This window comes from Schistocerca nitens, chromosome 2 (genome assembly GCF_023898315.1).
Source record: "Schistocerca nitens isolate TAMUIC-IGC-003100 chromosome 2, iqSchNite1.1, whole genome shotgun sequence".
NCBI lineage: Eukaryota > Metazoa > Arthropoda > Insecta > Orthoptera > Acrididae > Schistocerca > Schistocerca nitens.
The window spans coordinates 876322806-876342227 of NC_064615.1; the positions used below are offsets into that span (position 1 = coordinate 876322806).

General features: G+C 38.0%; 1 protein-coding gene across 1 annotated transcript in view; it reads left to right on the forward strand.

Moving 5' to 3' along the window:
* LOC126237168 (myosin-VIIa) overlaps window positions 1–19422 on the forward strand; it is a 532624-nt gene that overhangs the window by 451266 nt on the left and 61936 nt on the right. Inside the window, exons 7-17 of the mRNA XM_049947025.1 lie at window positions 2355–2476; window positions 2577–2833; window positions 3701–3866; window positions 5160–5290; window positions 6537–6721; window positions 7890–8100; window positions 8200–8335; window positions 8515–8759; window positions 8849–9004; window positions 14022–14212; window positions 14293–14467. Of these exons, the coding sequence (XP_049802982.1) occupies window positions 2355–2476; window positions 2577–2833; window positions 3701–3866; window positions 5160–5290; window positions 6537–6721; window positions 7890–8100; window positions 8200–8335; window positions 8515–8759; window positions 8849–9004; window positions 14022–14212; window positions 14293–14467 (1975 nt within the window). The remainder of the gene's footprint in view (window positions 1–2354; window positions 2477–2576; window positions 2834–3700; window positions 3867–5159; window positions 5291–6536; window positions 6722–7889; window positions 8101–8199; window positions 8336–8514; window positions 8760–8848; window positions 9005–14021; window positions 14213–14292; window positions 14468–19422) is intronic.

Genomic DNA, 19422 nt, shown 5'->3' on the forward strand with positions numbered 1-19422 from the left:
ATCCACAATAGGAAAATAGATCTGACCACAGCTGGATGCGTTACCTGGAACACAGAAAAATGCTGTCAGAGGTACGTGTCGTATGCCTGCCACTATTCTGTCATTTCATTGTTAAGGTGGAAATGGTGGCAGAGTCACAGCCAATTGCCAAATGAGTAACACAGACAACAAAGGCTTCCTGATGTTTCTGTTGCTCTAATTGATGTTGCAGGAATAGCTGGAGCGTGACTTCCACCAATTCTCCCAGTAAAGTAGCTGTGGGAAGGTGGTACATGGTTTCAAATGTAACATGAAAAACTGCCCACTGATCATCACCAATTATGTTGTAACTCACAACATAAAAATGTACTCGCACTCCTAGAACAAGTGTATTTTCTGATCACTAATACAAGGTGTTTCCGCCACTCGTGGTCTTGCGGTAGCATTCTCGCTTCCCAAGCACGGGGCCCAGGTTCGATTGACGGTGGGGACAGGGATTTTCACCTGCCTCGAGATGAATGGGTGTTGTTGTGTTGTCTTCACATCATCTTTCATCTCCATTATGGTCAGAGGAAGGCAACGGCAAACCACCTCCATTAGCATCTTGCCTAGTATGGCGGTGCATGTCTCCCACACCATTTCCCTATGCTGTGTCAAGAAGCATGGGACTTGATTTCCATTTCCAACTCAAGGTATAACAGTGAGTGTTACATTACAAACAGTACAGAAATGAAGTGAATTGCAAGCGGAGCCAGAGCTGAATGAGGGTGACCGCCAGGTGGCAATCACCTGCATAGATACTGGCGCCGAATGTGCCTGCGCAATCGTTGTGCACTGTCACTCAGTTGCCGTGCCTCTTCCTAGTGGCCGCTGTTGGAGACATTGGCCAGCGCCCGATGTCTAGGTGGTGATTCAGTGGGTTACCGAGCGAGGTGCCGCAGTGGTTAGCACACTGGACTCGCATTCGGGAGGACGACGGTTCAATCCCGTCTCCAGCCACCCTGATTTAGGTTTTCCGTGATTTCCCTAAATCGTTTCAGGCAAATGCCGGGATGGTTCCTTTGAAAGGGCACGGCCGATTTCCTTCCAAATCCTCCCCTAACCCGAGCTTGCGCTCCGTCTCTAATGACCTCGTTGTCGACGGGACGTTAAACACTAACCACCACCACAATCAGTGGGCTACCACAGTTTACTTACTGCAATACTACTTGTATTCTCACTGTCATTTGTCAAATAGTTACTCATGAGATATAATGCACACACTAAAAACACAAGGAACAGAAATCCCAGTACTGGTTAAACATTCAGATACACATTCATAACACAGCAGTATGAAACATTGTTTTAAATAAGGAAATGTCAGATAATTACCATGATTGATGGTGTGAGCAGCTGTAGTAATCTCTTCAAAAGTTAAGAAGTGTACAGCTGCATGTTTTCACAGGAGTCCCACATGCCTGTTCTTTTTTATGATATGTAATGTGAGATTACAGTACTGATTAGAGTTAGTAAAATATTTCCACATCTACATCCATATTCTGAAAATTATTGTGATATTACATAACTACATTGATGGACCACATTGTTGGTTTGGTCTTCACTCTGAAGACTGATTTTATGAGCAGCTCTCTCTCTCTCTCTCTCTCTCTCTCTCTCTCTCTCTCTCTCACACACACACACACACACACACACACACACACACGAGGGACCGATGGCCCTAGCAGTCTGGTCCCTTCAATCCCACAAACCAACCAACACACACACACACACACACACACACACACACTCTTACCAAATTGACAATTCCTCGGTGCCTCAAGATGTGACATATCATTCAGTTAAACTGTGCCATAAATTTCTCTTCTTCTCAGTTTGATTCAGTACCACTTTCTTTAGTTAACAGATCCACCCACATGAGCTTTACCATTCTTGTACAGCACCAAATTTCAAAAGCTTGTTATCTTCTCAGCTGAACTGTTTAGTGTCTGTATTTTACTTGTGTACAAGTCTACACTCCAAACAAATACCTTTATGAAAAGACTTTCTTGCATTTAAATTTTTACTCAATATTAAGAAATTTTTCTTTTTCAGAAATGACTTTTTTCTGTTGCCAGTCTACATTTTATACCCCTCTGCTGCAACCCTTCTCAGTTATTCTGCTCCCCAAATGACAAAATACATCTACTACTTTAAGTGTCTCATTTCCTAATACAATTTCATCAGCATCACTTGGTATTTGATGGTTCATTGCAAGTCATTTTTCATTTAGAACAAAAATTTTAGATTTGAGTGAACAATTTTGATTGATCATAATGTGATAAATAATTTAAATAATTCAAAGAGATATCAATAAATCTGTATTTCTTTACCATCAGTGGGGAAAGTGGTGCTGGAAAGACTGAGAGTACAAAACTGATTCTTCAGTACTTAGCTGCAATAAGCGGAAAACATTCGTGGATTGAGCAGCAGATACTTGAAGCAAACCCAATTCTTGAAGGTATAGTGGTATATGCTTAAGGAATATTACCAGTTGTGGATTAAACATTTGTGACTGTGTGGTAAACAACACAGTTATTATGTTTCTGTTTCATTTACAGCGTTTGGTAATGCCAAAACAATCAGGAATGATAATTCATCAAGATTTGGAAAATACATCGATATTCATTTTAACAAACAAGGTGTAATTGAAGGAGCTAAAATTGAACAGTACTTGCTTGAAAAATCAAGGATAGTGTCTCAAAATACTGATGAACGTAATTACCACATATTTTATTGTATATTAGCTGGGATGTCAAAAGAGGAGAAACAGAAGCTGGAACTCGGAGATGCTTCTCAGTATAAGTATTTGACAGGTGTAAGTAAGTTTTCATTTACAAATTTACTGCTTGTAATTATGCTAGTGTTCCTATACATTTTGTAACATGAAATTGACATTGTCATGTTGCTTTGCTTCATTAGCAAATCCATTTCACATTATTGATGGCTGTAACCATTTTTTGTAGCTTTGTATCAGTGTGATCAGAAATTATGAGAATTTCTATTAGAGACTGCTGTTATATCTTTAAATAGCTTTTTTCACCACACTGTATGTGATACGAACATCTGTTGAGGAAACAACTTCAAGAACTTACAGTTTCATATTAGAATAGTATTTCAAATTGTGTCAGTATATTTCGGAGACAAGTTGAATCATAGCATACATATTTAAAAAGATCCATGGTATCTCAGCCAGAAGTCACAAACAAGAATTACTGACAGCATGGATCTATAGTCCAGTGGCTGTTCATCATTAACATGTTGCACTATGGCTTACTTACAAACACTCAATCAAGACCAGTGTATAGTTAGCTCATGTTCTTCTCTGCAGTGCATTAAACTTATTACTGTATAAATTACTTAATTAATTTTAATGTTTTTTTTAGCTTGTACATTCTAAATTACTAATGTCAGAGCAATAATAGTCGAGTTAATAACAAACATCAGACACATGATTTATCATCGTTACTACTGTTTCATTTATCTACTGGTGCAAAAGCTTGTAGCTGTTCATCTATGATTGTGGTTCTACAGTATTTTTAGGTGTGAGAGATTGGGAGACAATCATATGAAAGTGTAAACTACTTAATGTCTGCCATAAAAATAGTAGCCCAGACTTGGTCTCAGAAAATTTTTTTATCAATGTTTTTTTTTCTGCTTAATGTCATAATAAACACTATTTCAGGGTGGAAGCATTACATGTGAAGGAAGGGATGATGCAGCTGAATTTGCAGATATTCGATCTGCTATGAAAGTGCTTCTTTTCACTGATCAAGAAATCTGGGAAATACTGAAGCTTCTAGCAGCATTACTACATATTGGAAATATCAAGTACAAAGCAGCTGTCATAGGTATTGATGTGCATACTTATTTTCCATTTTGGTAATGAAACACCCAAAACCATGATTGTTTTATGTGCCATACAATTTACAGGACGCACAAGGCAGATCAAAAACATCAATTGGAGGGGGCCAGATAGTGACAATAGAATGTGAACCTGTGAACTCTGTGTTGAAACTCTTCCTCCACCTTATAAAATATTACTTTTTTATATATATAATTCTTCCTCAACTTAGGTTGTGCAAATCATTGTTTGTACTATTTGCACTGAACTTCTCCTTGTCTGACGTTGCTCAACTACACATTGCTTTCTTCTATTTCGGCATTTTCCTCTGTTTTTAACACCCATTCAACACATTTGACATATTCCTCTGCTCTTTATATTTTAAATCACAGTTGGGTATTTAGTTTTAATTACTAACAATGTTGCAGACGAGCGTAATTAAGAGACACAGCTTTCAGCCATTCTGGCCTGAGCTGTCAGAGTTGGTGGCATGTGCCCACGAGGGTTGCTTGCTTGTGTGTGTGAACGGTGTGTGTTTCTTTTTTGCTGACGAAGGCTGTGGCCGAAAGCTTTGTATAGGTGACTTATACCCATGCCTCTCTTCAACTTAATGTGTCTTCTTTATGGTAAGTACCAATCTGTCTTTTCTTGCATTGTTATTATTATCTGGAGTTCCCATTGTTTAGTTTTAATTACTGTTGTACATCTCTTTCAATTGTGAGTTATGCACTTCTTAATGTGTTTCAGCAGCACCTTTTGCAACTTCCCAAATTGCCCTTTTTCATCCTCTTCTTCCTCCTCCTGCTCCTCTTCCTCCTCCTCCTCCTCCTCCTCCTCCTCCTCCTCCTCCTCTCCCCTCCCCCTTCCCACTCCCTCTCTTTCCTTTTCCTCTTCTTTTCATAGTCTTACAGTGCAGAAACCTCACCCCCTGAAATATTTTGCCCACCATACTTCCACATGTTGTGCTTGTGAGGCAGGTTTCTCAGTCACCATCTGTTAGTTCAAACCACTTTCTAACCTATTAGTCTCTGAATAGGAATATGTACCCTAATATATATTTCTTATTAAACTTATGAGAATATATTTGAGTGGAGTAGTTACTTAAATTTGAAAATAGTGTCTTTGTATTTCAGTTGGCTTAAAATGATGAATAGTTTATTTAAAATGTTGATACTGTTGTTCCACGTAGTTGTTAAAATTCATTCTTTCTGTATGATCTGCAGGAAGTTGTGTTGTTAATGCAATTAACTTTGCTTTAACAAATCATGACATTCATGTTTCTTTAATTCTCATTTTCCAGATAACTTAGACGCAACTGAAATCCCAGATCTCAGTAGTGTTCAGAGAGTTGCAGGTTTACTTGGAGTTCCCAAACAGCCTCTCATTGATGCACTTACTCGGAAAACAATATTTGCAAGTGGAGAGACAGTTGTAAGTAAGAGTAAAACTATATTTTTGAGAATGCTACCTATAATCTCTGCACTAATTGAACTAGATTGGTTATGTAGCATGTTTACCAGGGATATCCGCTACTGACAGGAATTTATTAATAAAAATGATTGGAAGTGTTAGCAAAAAAATTGTAATCATTTAAACTATTAAGGGGTGTTCAAAAAGAAACGAGCCAGAGGCATAATTACAGAAACCAGTATCTGTATGTTAAAAGTATTCACCCTGGCTGTTGAGACACTTGTCCCACAGTGACACAAGGTGGTGAATGGTTGTCTCATAAAATTCCCGGGGCTGCAATATTAACCAGTTCAGCATGTACAGCTGGATGTCGTCATCATAGGTGAATCGTTTGCCCCTCAAAAATTGCATAATCACTGAGAGAGAGGTCCGGGCTGCGTTACTCACAAACCTCGACCACATTCGCCAAGCGATCAAATCAAAATGACCAGGCAATCTCACCTGTGGGGTCATTCCGCTCCACAACAATTTAAAGCCTCATACGGCCAACACAGTCAGAGCACTCCTGTAGAAATTCAAATGGGAGGTTCTCAGCCACCCTCCATACAGTCCGGACCTCTCTCCCTGTGATTACGCTATTTTTGGTCCCCTTAAAAAGGCTCTGAGGGGCAAGCAATTTACCTCAGACGACAACATCCAGCTGTACATGTGGAATTGGTTAACACTGCAGTCCAGGGAGTTTTATGAGACAGTCATTCACCACCTTGTGTCACAGTGGGACAAGTGTCTCAATAGCTATGGTTAATACTTCTAACATAATGGTACTGGTTTCTGCAAGTATGCCTCCAGCTTGTTTCTTTTTGAACGCCCCATATAATGAGGTAGAGACATTTATTTTATTTTTTATAAATCTGGAAGAAAAAGATGTTGGCATATTAGTTACGTATTCTCAAATGAATAAATTTTACTTTATCCCTAGAAGTTTGATAGTACTGCTTGCATGCATCCTGATGTAAACTGATGACATACTGTTGGCATTAATTGTCTCTTTCAGTACTGATTTCTAAAGATGTGTAGTTATAGTTTCATCTTTCAATACTGATTGCTGAAGATGTTTAATTATAAAGTTTTATGACATTGAGTAAAATATGTTTGTTGCAGTTATCATGTCCTTTAGTCTCATAGTGTCAGTCGTCAGTGTTGATGACAAATATGTTACTGCCCTGTTGAGAGATTTAGTTGTAAGAGATATGGGTTTTTTTTACAGGTGTCATCACTATCAAGAGATCAGTCAGTTGATGTGAGGGATGCTTTTGTGAAGGGGATATATGGACGTTTGTTTGTTTTTATTGTAAACAAAATAAATAATGCAATTTATAGACCAAAAGGTTCTGCAAGAAGTGCTATTGGAGTGCTTGACATATTTGGTTTTGAAAATTTCAACACAAATAGGTATTGCCATTTTCATTTTGTCTATAATTCATCAGTGTGGCCATTTACTCTGTCATTCAGTTCTATGTCTAATTTAATATCTGTTGTGAAATAATCTTCATGCCTGCTTTCATTGTATTGCCCCATTTGCATGTATGTAGTATCTCATTATTTCCTTTTATTTCACGTCACATTTCTTGCTCAGGTTCTCTAAGCATTTCATGGTATAATTGTAATGTGTTTTCTTGATTTACATTTTGTGCATAGTGTGTGTATGTTCAAGGGTTCACAACAACAACAAAATATTGCATTTTTCTTATTCTGCTTTAATGACATTTAATGTTCTGCTTGTCAGTACTATTTTCACTGCTGCACTTATTACTTCTCTTGATATTCAGTCTTTTACTTGATTGAGGCACTTCTTTTCTGGATATTCAGTGTAGCTGACAGATGAAGCAACTAGTTACTTTAGCACCTGTTTATTCCCCCATACAGCTATCTTGCAATTTCTTATCCCATTAATTACTGTTATGTTGCAAGATTATTTGATGTGAATTTTCTCCCTTTCTCATTCACCTCCAGAATATATACTAAATTTTGCTGTAATGTTTATTTTAAGAATCACTTGGGGAAACGGGTCACTTGATGGTTTGAAAGAAAGAAATAATAAAAGCCCCAATAAGAACAGAACTTTCCATAAGAACAAAAGCCTCCATAGTAAAGAAAACTTAGCCCAGGCACTGATTAACTGTGCTATTCTTTGCGGCAGTTCTGCCAGGAGTGCAGGATTACCGTGGTACAGTTTTAATCAGACCTGCACTGGCTATTTGAGTGTCAGATATGTGTAGTACATTACAAGTAATATGCCATATCACATTGCCTTTAATTATGGCTGTACCACTGCAGCCAGTTGAAAAAGATGATATCAAAATCATACAATTCAATGTCCAAAGCTTCCTATAGTTTTGTTGATGTAATAATATAGGCTCCAGTTTACAAAGCAGCGCATTGCAAAGTACAGACCAAATCCCAAAATTTCATCTTTGTCTTTTATAGTGTGCTACTGGATTGGGGAAGGAGCCATTTTAGACTTACATTTTCTGCCATTTAAATGGTATTAGCACTGCTTAATTGTGATCTAGAAATAGGAAACTTTTTTTAAAAAATGTTATGTTTCGTTTCTTTACAGCTTTGAACAGTTTTGTATAAACTACGCAAATGAAAACCTTCAACAGTTTTTTGTTCAACATATTTTCAAGTTGGAGCAGGAAGAATACAATTTAGAAGGCATAAATTGGCAACACATAGAATTTGTAGACAATCAAGATGCCCTGGATCTCATTGCTGTTAAGCAGTTGAATATCATGGCTCTTATTGATGAAGAATCAAAGTTTCCTAAGGTATCACAAACTCCTTTGAAAAGTGATCGTGGATGTCTGCTATAGTAATCCTAAATATATCTGAAGCATTGGATTCTATGTTTTACCTCTTTGTTGTAGGGAACAGACCAAACAATGTTGGCTAAGCTTCATAAAACTCATGGTAACCACAGGAATTACCTGAAACCAAAATCAGATATTAATACATCATTTGGCTTAAATCACTTTGCTGGCGTAGTCTTCTACGATACAAGAGGTAATTATAAGCAAATAAAAATAACAAGTCTTAATAGATTGTTTAACATAGTGCCTACAACAATTCATTGAGGCTTTCCATATGTATTAACTTTTAATCACATTATTATTTAAAAGATTATTATTGTGTCAGACTTTCTCTAATACAAGAATGTATTAAATTTATTTCTAATTATTCAGGTTTCCTTGAAAAAAACCGAGACACATTTAGCGCAGATCTCCTTCAACTGATTCACATATCTACAAATAAGTTCCTGCAGCTATTGTTTGCTGAAGATATTGGGATGGGATCTGAAACACGAAAAAGGGCACCTACGCTATCTACTCAGTTTAAAAAGTCATTGGACTGTCTAATGAAGACTTTAAGCAGCTGTCAGCCATTTTTCATTCGATGTATAAAACCAAACGAGTATAAGAAACCAATGGTAAGATTATTTATTATTATTTTTTCCTTTATTGAGTTAATGCCCTGACTTCCAGATTATCATATATTAATGGTGCCTTATAATATTAGATGTTTGACAGAGGGCTTTGCTGTCGACAACTAAGATACTCAGGTATGATGGAGACAATCCGTATTCGAAGAGCTGGTTACCCAATACGACACAGCTTCATGGAGTTTGTGGAGCGATATAGGTTTCTTATACCTGGTGTCCCACCATCTCATAAGGTAAGCATCACTGATTAATGTTGAGAGTGAAAAAGTAATAGCAATGGATGAAAAATGATAGTGTAAAAATTGAAGTGATGGAACAACTATAGTCATTAATTTAATTTGACGAAGGCATTAATGGCCAAAAGCTATAATTGTGAGCTTTTGTTGTGCCTATCTGCGTCTCAGCATCTCCACTATATGGTGAGTAGCAACTTTCATTCCCATAATATTATTCTTCCACAATGAAATATTTTCAATAAACATTTCACTCCCTTAGGAGTTGAATTTTTAAAATCAGTTACATGCATATGTTTTATTTCTAACAGAGAAGCCATGTACAAATTTCCACAGATTTAGCTTCAAAAATGATTGCACAATGAAATATTTCCATGAACACTTTCACTCCTCTTATCAAAAATAGTGAAACATGTATTTTTTTATTTCTAACTGAGAAGCCAAATTTAAATTTTCATAGATTTAGCTGTAAAAATGTTTTTATTACATTTTCATAAAAAATCTCATCCCTATTTCACTTCCTTATGAGTTCAGTTTCCCAAAACACTGAAACATGCCTTTTTTTTTTTTTTAAATTTGTAACTGAGAAGTCAAATACCAATGTTCATAGATGTAGCATTAAAGTACTTTAGTCGTTCTTAAACAATGATGTACTTTCAAAACAAGCTTTCACCCACTGTTTCGCACCCCTAGGGTTAAATTTCCAAATATGCTGAAACACGTATTTCCTTATTTCTGACCGAGAAGTCAAATACCAGTTTTCATAATTCTACCTTCAAAATTGTCTTACTAGTGCCATTTTTCAAAAATACTCATCTTCCCTTATATCACCCCCCCCCCCCCCCCCCAAGGTTCGAATTTCAAAAAATCCCTTCTTATATGACACCTACTGTATAAGAGCCACAGCTTCTCCAAATTTCAAGTTTATATCCTTTGCGGAGTGGGCTGGGTGATGATGAGTCAGTCAGTCAGTCTGTCAGAACATTGCCTTTTATATAAAGATATTTTAATGTAATGTCTTCCTATCACCTTAAAGTTATAAACATGTGTCATTTTGATGTTAAACAGCATTTTGAATAATCATGTAATAATGTTAGACAATAGACATTATAACACCGAATACAAAGAACAATTCTTCCATCTACTATCAAAAGAAACATAGAAACAGGTATACTTGGAATTAACAACTGAAAAGTCATTCATTGTTTTCTCAGTTATATTCGTGTGCCTCTTCAAAACATGTTTCTCTAAGAAACTGACAAAAATTAAACTATCAAAAGGAGGCAACAAACAGTGGATAACATAGGGCATAAAAGACAAAACCAAAACAGTGAAACACCTAAATGTTTGATTTCATTGTGAAAGCATTTTTAAAGCTAAATGTTTTAAAATTGGTGTCTGGCTTCACTGTTAGAGATGTATAAATATGTGTTTCACTGTTTTTGGAAATTCAGTCCCTAAGGGGAGGAATAGCATCAGACTGATTCACTGACTCATCATCGCCCAGCCCAAACTGCTAAGGATAGAAACTTGACGTTTAGAGCGGGTGTGGATTTTATACCAGGGGGATCGAAAAGTTTCTAGCCTAACAAATAAAGAATGACAGAAATTTCATAATACCAATTTATTTTTCAGTGGAACAACCGTGTACACTAATACACTTGCGGACACACTCAGGTAACTTCTGCAAACCACTCAAATAAAAGGTCATCAATTTCAGTTCCAACCAAGCTTTCACAGGAACAATCATTGCATTGTCATTGTCAAATCATCGCCCTTTGAGATCTTTTCTTAGATTTGGGAAAAGAAAAAAGGCTGATGGAGCCAATTCTGGAGAATCTGGTAGATGACGTAACAATTCAAACCCGCAGTCATGCAGAGCTTCCAATGTTGCGAGGGCTTTGTGCACCAGTGCATTGTCCTGATGCAAAAGAACTCCACATGCCAAATTTCCACGCCTTCTTTTCTTTATCTCTTCTCCCACATGGTGCAGGAGGGTGCAGTAGTATGATGCATTGATAGTTATGCCCTTTTGTAAGTAATCCACCATAATTACTCCTTCTGCATCCCAGATGGCCGATGCTGTCACCATACCGGCTGCACTCGGAATTTTTTTGGGGTAAGGAAAGAAGGATGTTTCCATTGTTGTGACTGTTGTTTTGTCTCAGGATCAAAATGGTGAACCCACGTTTCATCCACTGTCACATACCTTGCAAGAAAGCCAGCTTTATCCGTTTCAATTTGGTGGACGATTCCTTCACAACACTGCATACGCTCCTGTCTCTGTTTGCATTCAAGTCTTTTGGGATACACCGAGATAAAACTTTCTGCATTTGCAAAATATCCACAACAATATCATGAGCACACCCATGGAGATTCCAAATGTGGTTTCAATGTGCTGCAACATTGTTTGATGATCCTGCAAAATTGTATCATGAATTGCAGTCACTATTTCATCTGTGGCAACAGTAACAGGCCTTCGACTCCTTGGTGCATCTTCCCCATTCGTTCTTGCACATTTAAAGTTAGGCACCCAGTTTTTCACTGTTGCATAAGATGGAGCACTGGCCTTAAGTGTATTCTGCAAGTCTTCTGCAATTTCCTTGGGTGTTATTCCCTTCAAATGAAGATATTCAATCACAGCACAGTTCTTGATTCTCTCAATATTTACCATTTTGCTTACACCACAGTATGCAATGCGTCCTACCATCAAAACTAACAAAGCTGTAGCCGTGAAATTTGACTTGCATACACACAAAGGGTCACCATAACAGTAGGTCACGTTGTTTATGCAAGACATCACAGTAACTATCTCAGGCTAGAAACTTTTTGACTGCCCCTCATACTGTAGACATTGTTTAAGAAGGAATTATCTGAAATTGCACTCCTAAGACGGTGAAATAGGCTTTTTGAAATTATGTCGCTATTAAGGGCATTTTGGAGCTATAACTACGAAAACTGGTATTTGGTTTCTCAGTCAGAAAATTAAAAGTATGTGTTCCAGCATTTTTGGAAATTCAGCCACCAAGGGGTTAAAGTAGTGAATGAAATTATTTTTGAAAATAAATAATTAATAAAGAACTATTAAAGGATTCTTAAGTCTACATGTATGACAAGTGGTACTTGACTTCTCAGAAATACATGTTTCAGTGTTATTGGAAATTCAGCTGCAAAGGGAATGCAATACAGGATGAAAATTTTTAAGAGAATATTTCGTTACATTAAAAAATTTAAAGCCAAATTTCATTATGATGATTGGTATTTTGTTTCTCAATAAAGAAATATTTGTTAGGAAATGAAACTTGCTGGGAAATATCTCCACAAGAACGCAAAAGACACGATTAATAAAAACTTTGGACTTCAGCTACCAGAACAGCTTTTGGTCAGAAGTACATTTGAGTAAGACCATGCTTATATGGCCTTGATTAGTGTGAAAAGCTTAGAAGGTGATGCAATTTGTGAACAACATAAACATTTGCAGCGCTAAGCTAGTTATTTATATTTTAATTATTGATCCTAGCACCTGTGTTCCAGCAAAACTAAATACGAAGTACTTCAAAAATTTCTTAATGCGACTTGTAACTCTAGCATCTTGTTTCTAAAACACTCATTTTTGCAACTCTTCCCCCCCCCCCCCCCCCCCCCAAGTGAGAGAGGTCAGAGGGATTTCAGTTGTAGGCAAAGCATCTAATCATTTATATTATTTTACAAAAGTATTACAAAATTTAGTGAAAACATTTCAAATAGCTTCACAAAAGCTTATAAAATTTACGTAGTTACATTATTTGTTAATTAACTTCAGAATTATTCTCTACATGTCGAATGAAAGCAGTAGTAGCTCACGAAGTATAATCACATAAATAAAAATCAATTTATAAAAGTTATTGAGTTTATGAATGAAATGATCAACACCCACTAGTATTGAAGGGTTCCTGATATTCATTAGGCTTGATTTCGTCACATAGTACTTAGTCCTTTTATCTCATAGAAATTATCTGCATTCTTTCTGAATTTGAGACATGAAACACTTCCAGCAGTTGTAAGTATTTTTGCTCCCCACCACTAAAATCTGTGGAGTGTGTCTGGTGTAGGTTGTAGGTAACTGTTTGTTTTCAGTCTTATTGTCGGAGATTGAAGGGTGTTGCTTATGCTTGTTAACTTCTCGTGCTGGAGACTGTGATGCTGTCTTTTGCTGTGGCTGCATTTCTGTTACAGTATATTAAGACATTTTAGTGTGCAGCGTGGAGAAAAGAAACATTTCCAGCAGGATGTGCTATCTCTTGAGAGTTTCATTTTGCCTTTAATATTAAAATATATGCAGTGTTTTATATAGTAAGCTCTGTTCACATAGTCATTAATATCCAAAAACATTGTGTTTTCAAATGATACTGCATAAATAATGATTTATTCATAAGTGATACTTTGTAACATAGACTGGGCTTGTTAAAATGGTGTGGTACCGTGCGAAGAATAATTTTGGTGTACATTGATCCAAAAATATCAACTCAGACAGGAATCAACTCCCCAAACAACACAAATTTTACTTACATTATGTGCAGTGGAATGATATTGCCATTTTATCTAAGACAGAACACACTTGTGATAAGTTTTATGTATTATTTCTGCAACAAAATCTGAAGATATTAAATGGCAATTCTTTCCATAAGTGCTTGTGTGGCTGCAGATATTAAAATTTTGTAATGGCAGTTATATTTTTCAAACAGAAGTTTTGTTAATTTCAGCAGGTTAATCATAAAACGATTTTAAAAAACTGCTATACTCCAAACTTTTTTTTAAAAAAAAACAGCCTAATTTGTTGCTGATCATTTAAAATTAATATTTTGGGTTCTGTATTAATAAGCAAAAAATGCATTATTTTAAGAAACTGGGAAATAATGTTAATTTCTGTGACGTAGTTTTAATACTCTGGGTAGCTATTATCTAGTTCAGAAATTTGTTTTAGAATGTCTGAAACCTGTCTGTCAAATCTGATATTTTTTTCTGGTTTCTTTTGCAGACTGATTGCCGCATAGCCACAGCTAAAATATGTCAGACTGTATTAGGGAGATCTGATTATCAGCTGGGCCATACTAAGGTGTTCCTCAAAGATGCACATGATTTATTCCTAGAGCAGGAGAGAGATCGCGTTTTAACACGGAAGATCCTTATTCTGCAAAGGTCAATTCGTGGCTGGGTTTACAGAAGACGGTAAGGGAACTATTATTTGTTGTTAAACCTGCTGAAGGGTTCTGATATGCCGTAGTAATGCTTTTGTGCATTTTTGATAGATTCCTGAGGATGAAGGCAGCTGCCGTAATGATTCAGAAACACTGGAAAGGCTATGCACAACGCAGGCGTTACCAGAGAATGAGAGTTGGTTATATGAGACTGCAAGCTCTCATACGGTCTCGTGTTCTCTCACACCGTTTCCGTCATCTTCGAGGACATATTGTTGGACTTCAGGTAATGCTAAAGTATCAGATTCAATAAAAGTTTTGGTTGTTATTTTTGAGATACATTCTGTTTACCTTTGTTTTTTCACATACTATATACATGATGGCATAGAAATTGGTCTAAAATTGTCTACATTATCCTTCCCTTTTTATAAAGCGGCTTTACTACTGAGTACTTTAATCGTTCAGGAAACTGACCATTCCTAAAGAAACAATTACAAATGTGGCTAAGTACAGGGCTAACGTGTGCAGAACAGTACTTTAATATTCTGCTAGGCACTCCACCATATCCATGAGAATCCTTAGTCTTCAGTGATTCAATAACTGACTCAATCTCCCCCTTGTCTGTATCACAGAGTATTTCAGACGTCAATCTCGGAAAGGCATTTGCCAAGAAAGTTATATGACTCCCTGTAGAAACTAAATTTTTATTTAATTCACTAGAAATGTTCATAAAATGATTGTTAAATGCTGTACATATATCTGATTTATCAGTAACAGAAATATTTTTCTATATTGTCAACCTTGTGCTGCTGGCCAGACACTTCATTCACAACTGACCATTTGGTTTTAATGATTTCCTTATCCCACTAGTCAGCCACCGGGGCTGCCTATTACTGCTAGTACCCAGTTTATAATGTTCTAATGGAAAGCACCTCTCAAAGAGCATGAGAAATGTGTTAAGGAAAGCATTATATTTATCATCTATGTTGTTGGCACTATAAACATCCTGCCGCTCTTGTTCCTTGACAAGGTTTAAAAAACTCTCTATGGCTGTTGGATTAACTTTCCTACATAGTTTGTAATTATTTGTGACATTCGTTTGAGTACAAAAGCCTTTTAGTGTTAAAATTTGTGCATCATGGTCTGAAAGACCATTCATCCTTTTACTAAAAGAATGCCCTCCGAGTGAGGTGGAGCAGTCGTTAGCACACTGGACTCGCATTCGGGAGGATGACGGTTCAATCCCGCATCTGGCCATCCTGATTCAGGTTTTCCGTGATTTCCCTAAATTGCTTCAGGCAAATGCCGGGATGGTTCCTTTGAAAGGGCAGCCGACTTCCATCCCTAATCTGATGAGACTGATGACCTCGCTGTTTGGTCTCTTCACCCAAACAACCCAACCCAACCCTCTAGTAATGAAGAATGAATAAAAATATTGTCTGTGGCTGTGCTACTGTTCTTCTGTGCCCTAGCTGGAAAAGACACAGTCTGCATCAGATCATATGAATTTAGGAGATCTACCAATGTCCTTTTTTTTTTTTTTTTTTTTTTTTTTTTTTTTGTACTATCATATACAAAATTTATATTGAAGTGACCAGTATAACTAATTTCTGGTACTTCCTACAAAGTGAATCAAGAACCCTTTCTAGCTTGAGCAGAAATGCTCTGAAGTCAGATTTAAGGGACCTATAAACAACAACAATTAGAAGTATAGTTTCACTAAATTCAACTGCTCCAGCAAACCATTCAGATATCTGTCCAGTGCGGTGCCGTGATACGACTATGGACTCAAATGGAATACTGTTTTTTACGTTCTTAGCCACTACCCCACACTGCAAGGAACTCCTTGAAAAACAGCCAGCTAATCTGTATCCTGGTAAAGGAAGCTTCTGAATTGTCAAATTATTTAAATGGTGCTCCGATATACCAATAATTTCAGAGTCAACATCTATAATCAGTTCACTAACTTTATCTCTAATACCTCTTATATTTTGATGAAATATTCTAATTCCTTCTGTACTTGGAACCATGACGTCCTCTGGAAGTGAGCCCTTAGTTAGAGGGACTTCCTTTAAGCAGGAATTTTTCCATGAGTGATATCACCACCCATACTTATTGATGTGCTGGCCATGCCTATTGAAATCTGATCTACTGATAGACCCAGCTGGCACCACTGAAATGTGACCCATGCCCTCTGCCATCAGCACCCTCTCCAGCCCCATGTTAATATGCCTAACAGCCACATTAAGATGAAGCCAATCATGACGCTGAAACAGCTGCACGAAATGCACATTAGTGCCACCAGTTTGAATATCTACCTTTTGCCAGGTCACCATCTACATCATATTCCCCCTCACTATCAAGACAGTTCCTTGCTCCACCCACTATCACTACCTGATCCTCCTTTGTAAAATTCCTATGTAACTCTCCTATGCTGTCAGTCACCTGAGCCAACCCTGCACTAGGGATTTTGGTAGCTTCACCCAATTTACGTCAAAAACCACTCCCATATAGGCAAGCCACTCATGCTTCGTTCATCTGCAGTGATGAGAATCCCTACCCAGTGTTCTGAAGGTCTAACTAAGGCTTTCACAGACAGGCGCTATCCCCCAAACCTAGTCTGCATTTTCCTGTGCCGTATCCTCACACACTTATAATCCTCAGACCAACCTGAGATCCAGTTGCAAAAGAGCACCTCCCCTCATAACTCAGTGTCATACTGGACTGGAACCACTGAATAATATCCTTCACCAGGGCTTTGACTATTTATCATCATGCTTGTAAATGAGGAACAAAAACATTCACAGCCCTCCCAAAGTGGAAATCTATAGCCCACCAAATCTATACAAATCCTAGACCATCCTTACTTGATGTCTTCTCCCAACCCCTTACCACATGAGTCATATACCTGTGGAAGACCCAGGTGCAAAACATGTCTGACACCCAGCCAGCACATCCTACACCAGTCCTGTCTCGGGCTTATCCTGTCCCATCAGTGGGCATGGACACCTATGAAAGTAATGAACACATATACCAGCTCTGCTCCAATTTCTGCACAGAGTTTTATGTTGGTGTGACAGTCAGCCAGCTGTCTACTCAGATCTATGGCAACCACAAAACTGTGGCCAAGAGCATCGTTGACAACCCAGTGGCAGAACACACTGCTGAGCACAAGATGCTCAAATTCAGTGGCTGCTTCACAGCCCATGCCATTTGGATTCTTGCCCCCAATGTCAGCTTCTCTGAATTACATAGATGGGAACTGCCCTTGAAATACAGTCTTCATTCCTATGATCCCCCTGGGCTCAGTCTCTACTAACCTCTTGCACCACATCCACCTACATTCTGCACCAGGACCCTACCGCCACTCATCCTGCACGCACACCCTCTCTCTCCTGCAGTCTCCCAGTCATCTGTTCTGTCACCCTTTCCTGACTGTGCTTTCACATCATCATCATCATCATCATCATCATCATCATCATCGAGTGCTGCTCATAATCTCTCACACTTGTGCCAGTGCTCGATTTGTATTCCTATCGTGTGAACCTGCCATCTCTCCCTCCTGAATTCATATCCTGTGCACCTGCTGCCTTGTTCTCAGCCATCAGACACCCTTTCTGAACCCTCCCTCCTGATCCCCACATCCTGTCTCCCCTTATCCACTTACCCGCTCCACCCAACACAGCCTCTCACCCCAGTCGAGCTGCAGAACTCCAGTTCTGGTACACTGATTCATCCCGCACAATGCAGCCAGACGTGTGTGTGTGTGTGTGTGTGTGTGTGTGTGTGTGTGTGTGTGTGTGTGTGTGTGTGTGTGCGCGTGCGTGTGTGCATGTTCTACAGCTTGAAAAAGGATTTATCTGAAAGCTAGCAAAGTTCTGTCTTTTTAATGATAAGATAGATTTGCTGTTCATTACATAGAGAAGGAACTGAGTGGCAGGCAGGCACATTGAAAGAAGACTGCTAGATTTTATCAGCTATCACACTAACTCCTTTGCTAAATGTAGGCAAAAACACACACACACACACACACACACACACACACACACACTCTCTGCCACTGCCACTGCCACTGCCATCCCTGGGTGCTAAGGTCCAAGTGTGGTCTTAGTGCTTGGAGAAGACAGTGACCATGCCAGTGTGAGTTACACATGTATGTCTGTGAATGTGTTCTTTTGTCAGCATCTAACAAAGGATGTAGTTTTTCTCCTTCTCATCACATATGGTAAGTCTACCCTGACGCAGAGCTCTGGGTGACATTTTTTGAAAACTCTCGCCATTTCCTAAAACTTGCCAGTCCTTTTTCTTCCACTTCAGCCTCCTGCCATAAGGAGGAACCTCTGTCTCTAAATGCTTGCAAATTTCCTTAACCTTTATATGTGTGAGTTCTGCTGCCATTTGGCAAGTAGATTTTTGATCTATTGAATTACACTATATTTTCAAAAAGTGATTACTTTCATTGATATAAAGGACTTAGTCTGCTGATTAATATCTACCAGTATTAATTTAATGTGTCTGTCTGCCACTCAGCACTTCTATTTGGTGAGCAGCAATCTACCCTATTTTGTGTTGTTGTTCCATCCTGGATTTTCCATTGTTTAACATCTAAATGACGTTCATGACATTTCCAAGCCCAATGTGTATGTCACTCATACTATATTTAGATGCTACTTTGTCACTAATAAACCCTCAATATCTAATTAGATGCATATTTCTGAAGAAAAAATGTCAAATATATGCTGTATGTAAGGAGTCTCAATTTCTATGCACATAATTCCCATTAGTACCAAATCATAGCCCAGATAGTCAAATAATTTATAGAAAGAAAGGCTAATAAGACACGAATTTGAGCGTAGATGCAAATACATGGGTTTGGTGGCCACAATAGTAGGTCAGAAAACCACAAACAGCAGAAAAGCTCAAGCTACTGGGTTCCAAGAGGAGGTGTAGTTTTTGCATCACTTCATGTAGTTTACAACTAGAAGACAGCAGGAGTGCATTCCGACATTCTGGATCATTTATTTGACTTGCCTTGCAGTGAAGATCAAAATAACATAGATAGACTTCCCAAAGCTCATGTGCCTCATTGAAGCACGTGAATGGCTGAGGGGGAGGTGATGAAGCCACAGCAGCAGACTGTTGTTGGTTTTGTGCTAATTGTAACAGCAATATCTGTTGTTGCTATTGGAATTCCCACTGATATTCACATTGTTGCTGTTGCTGCTGCTAGAATTCTCTCTG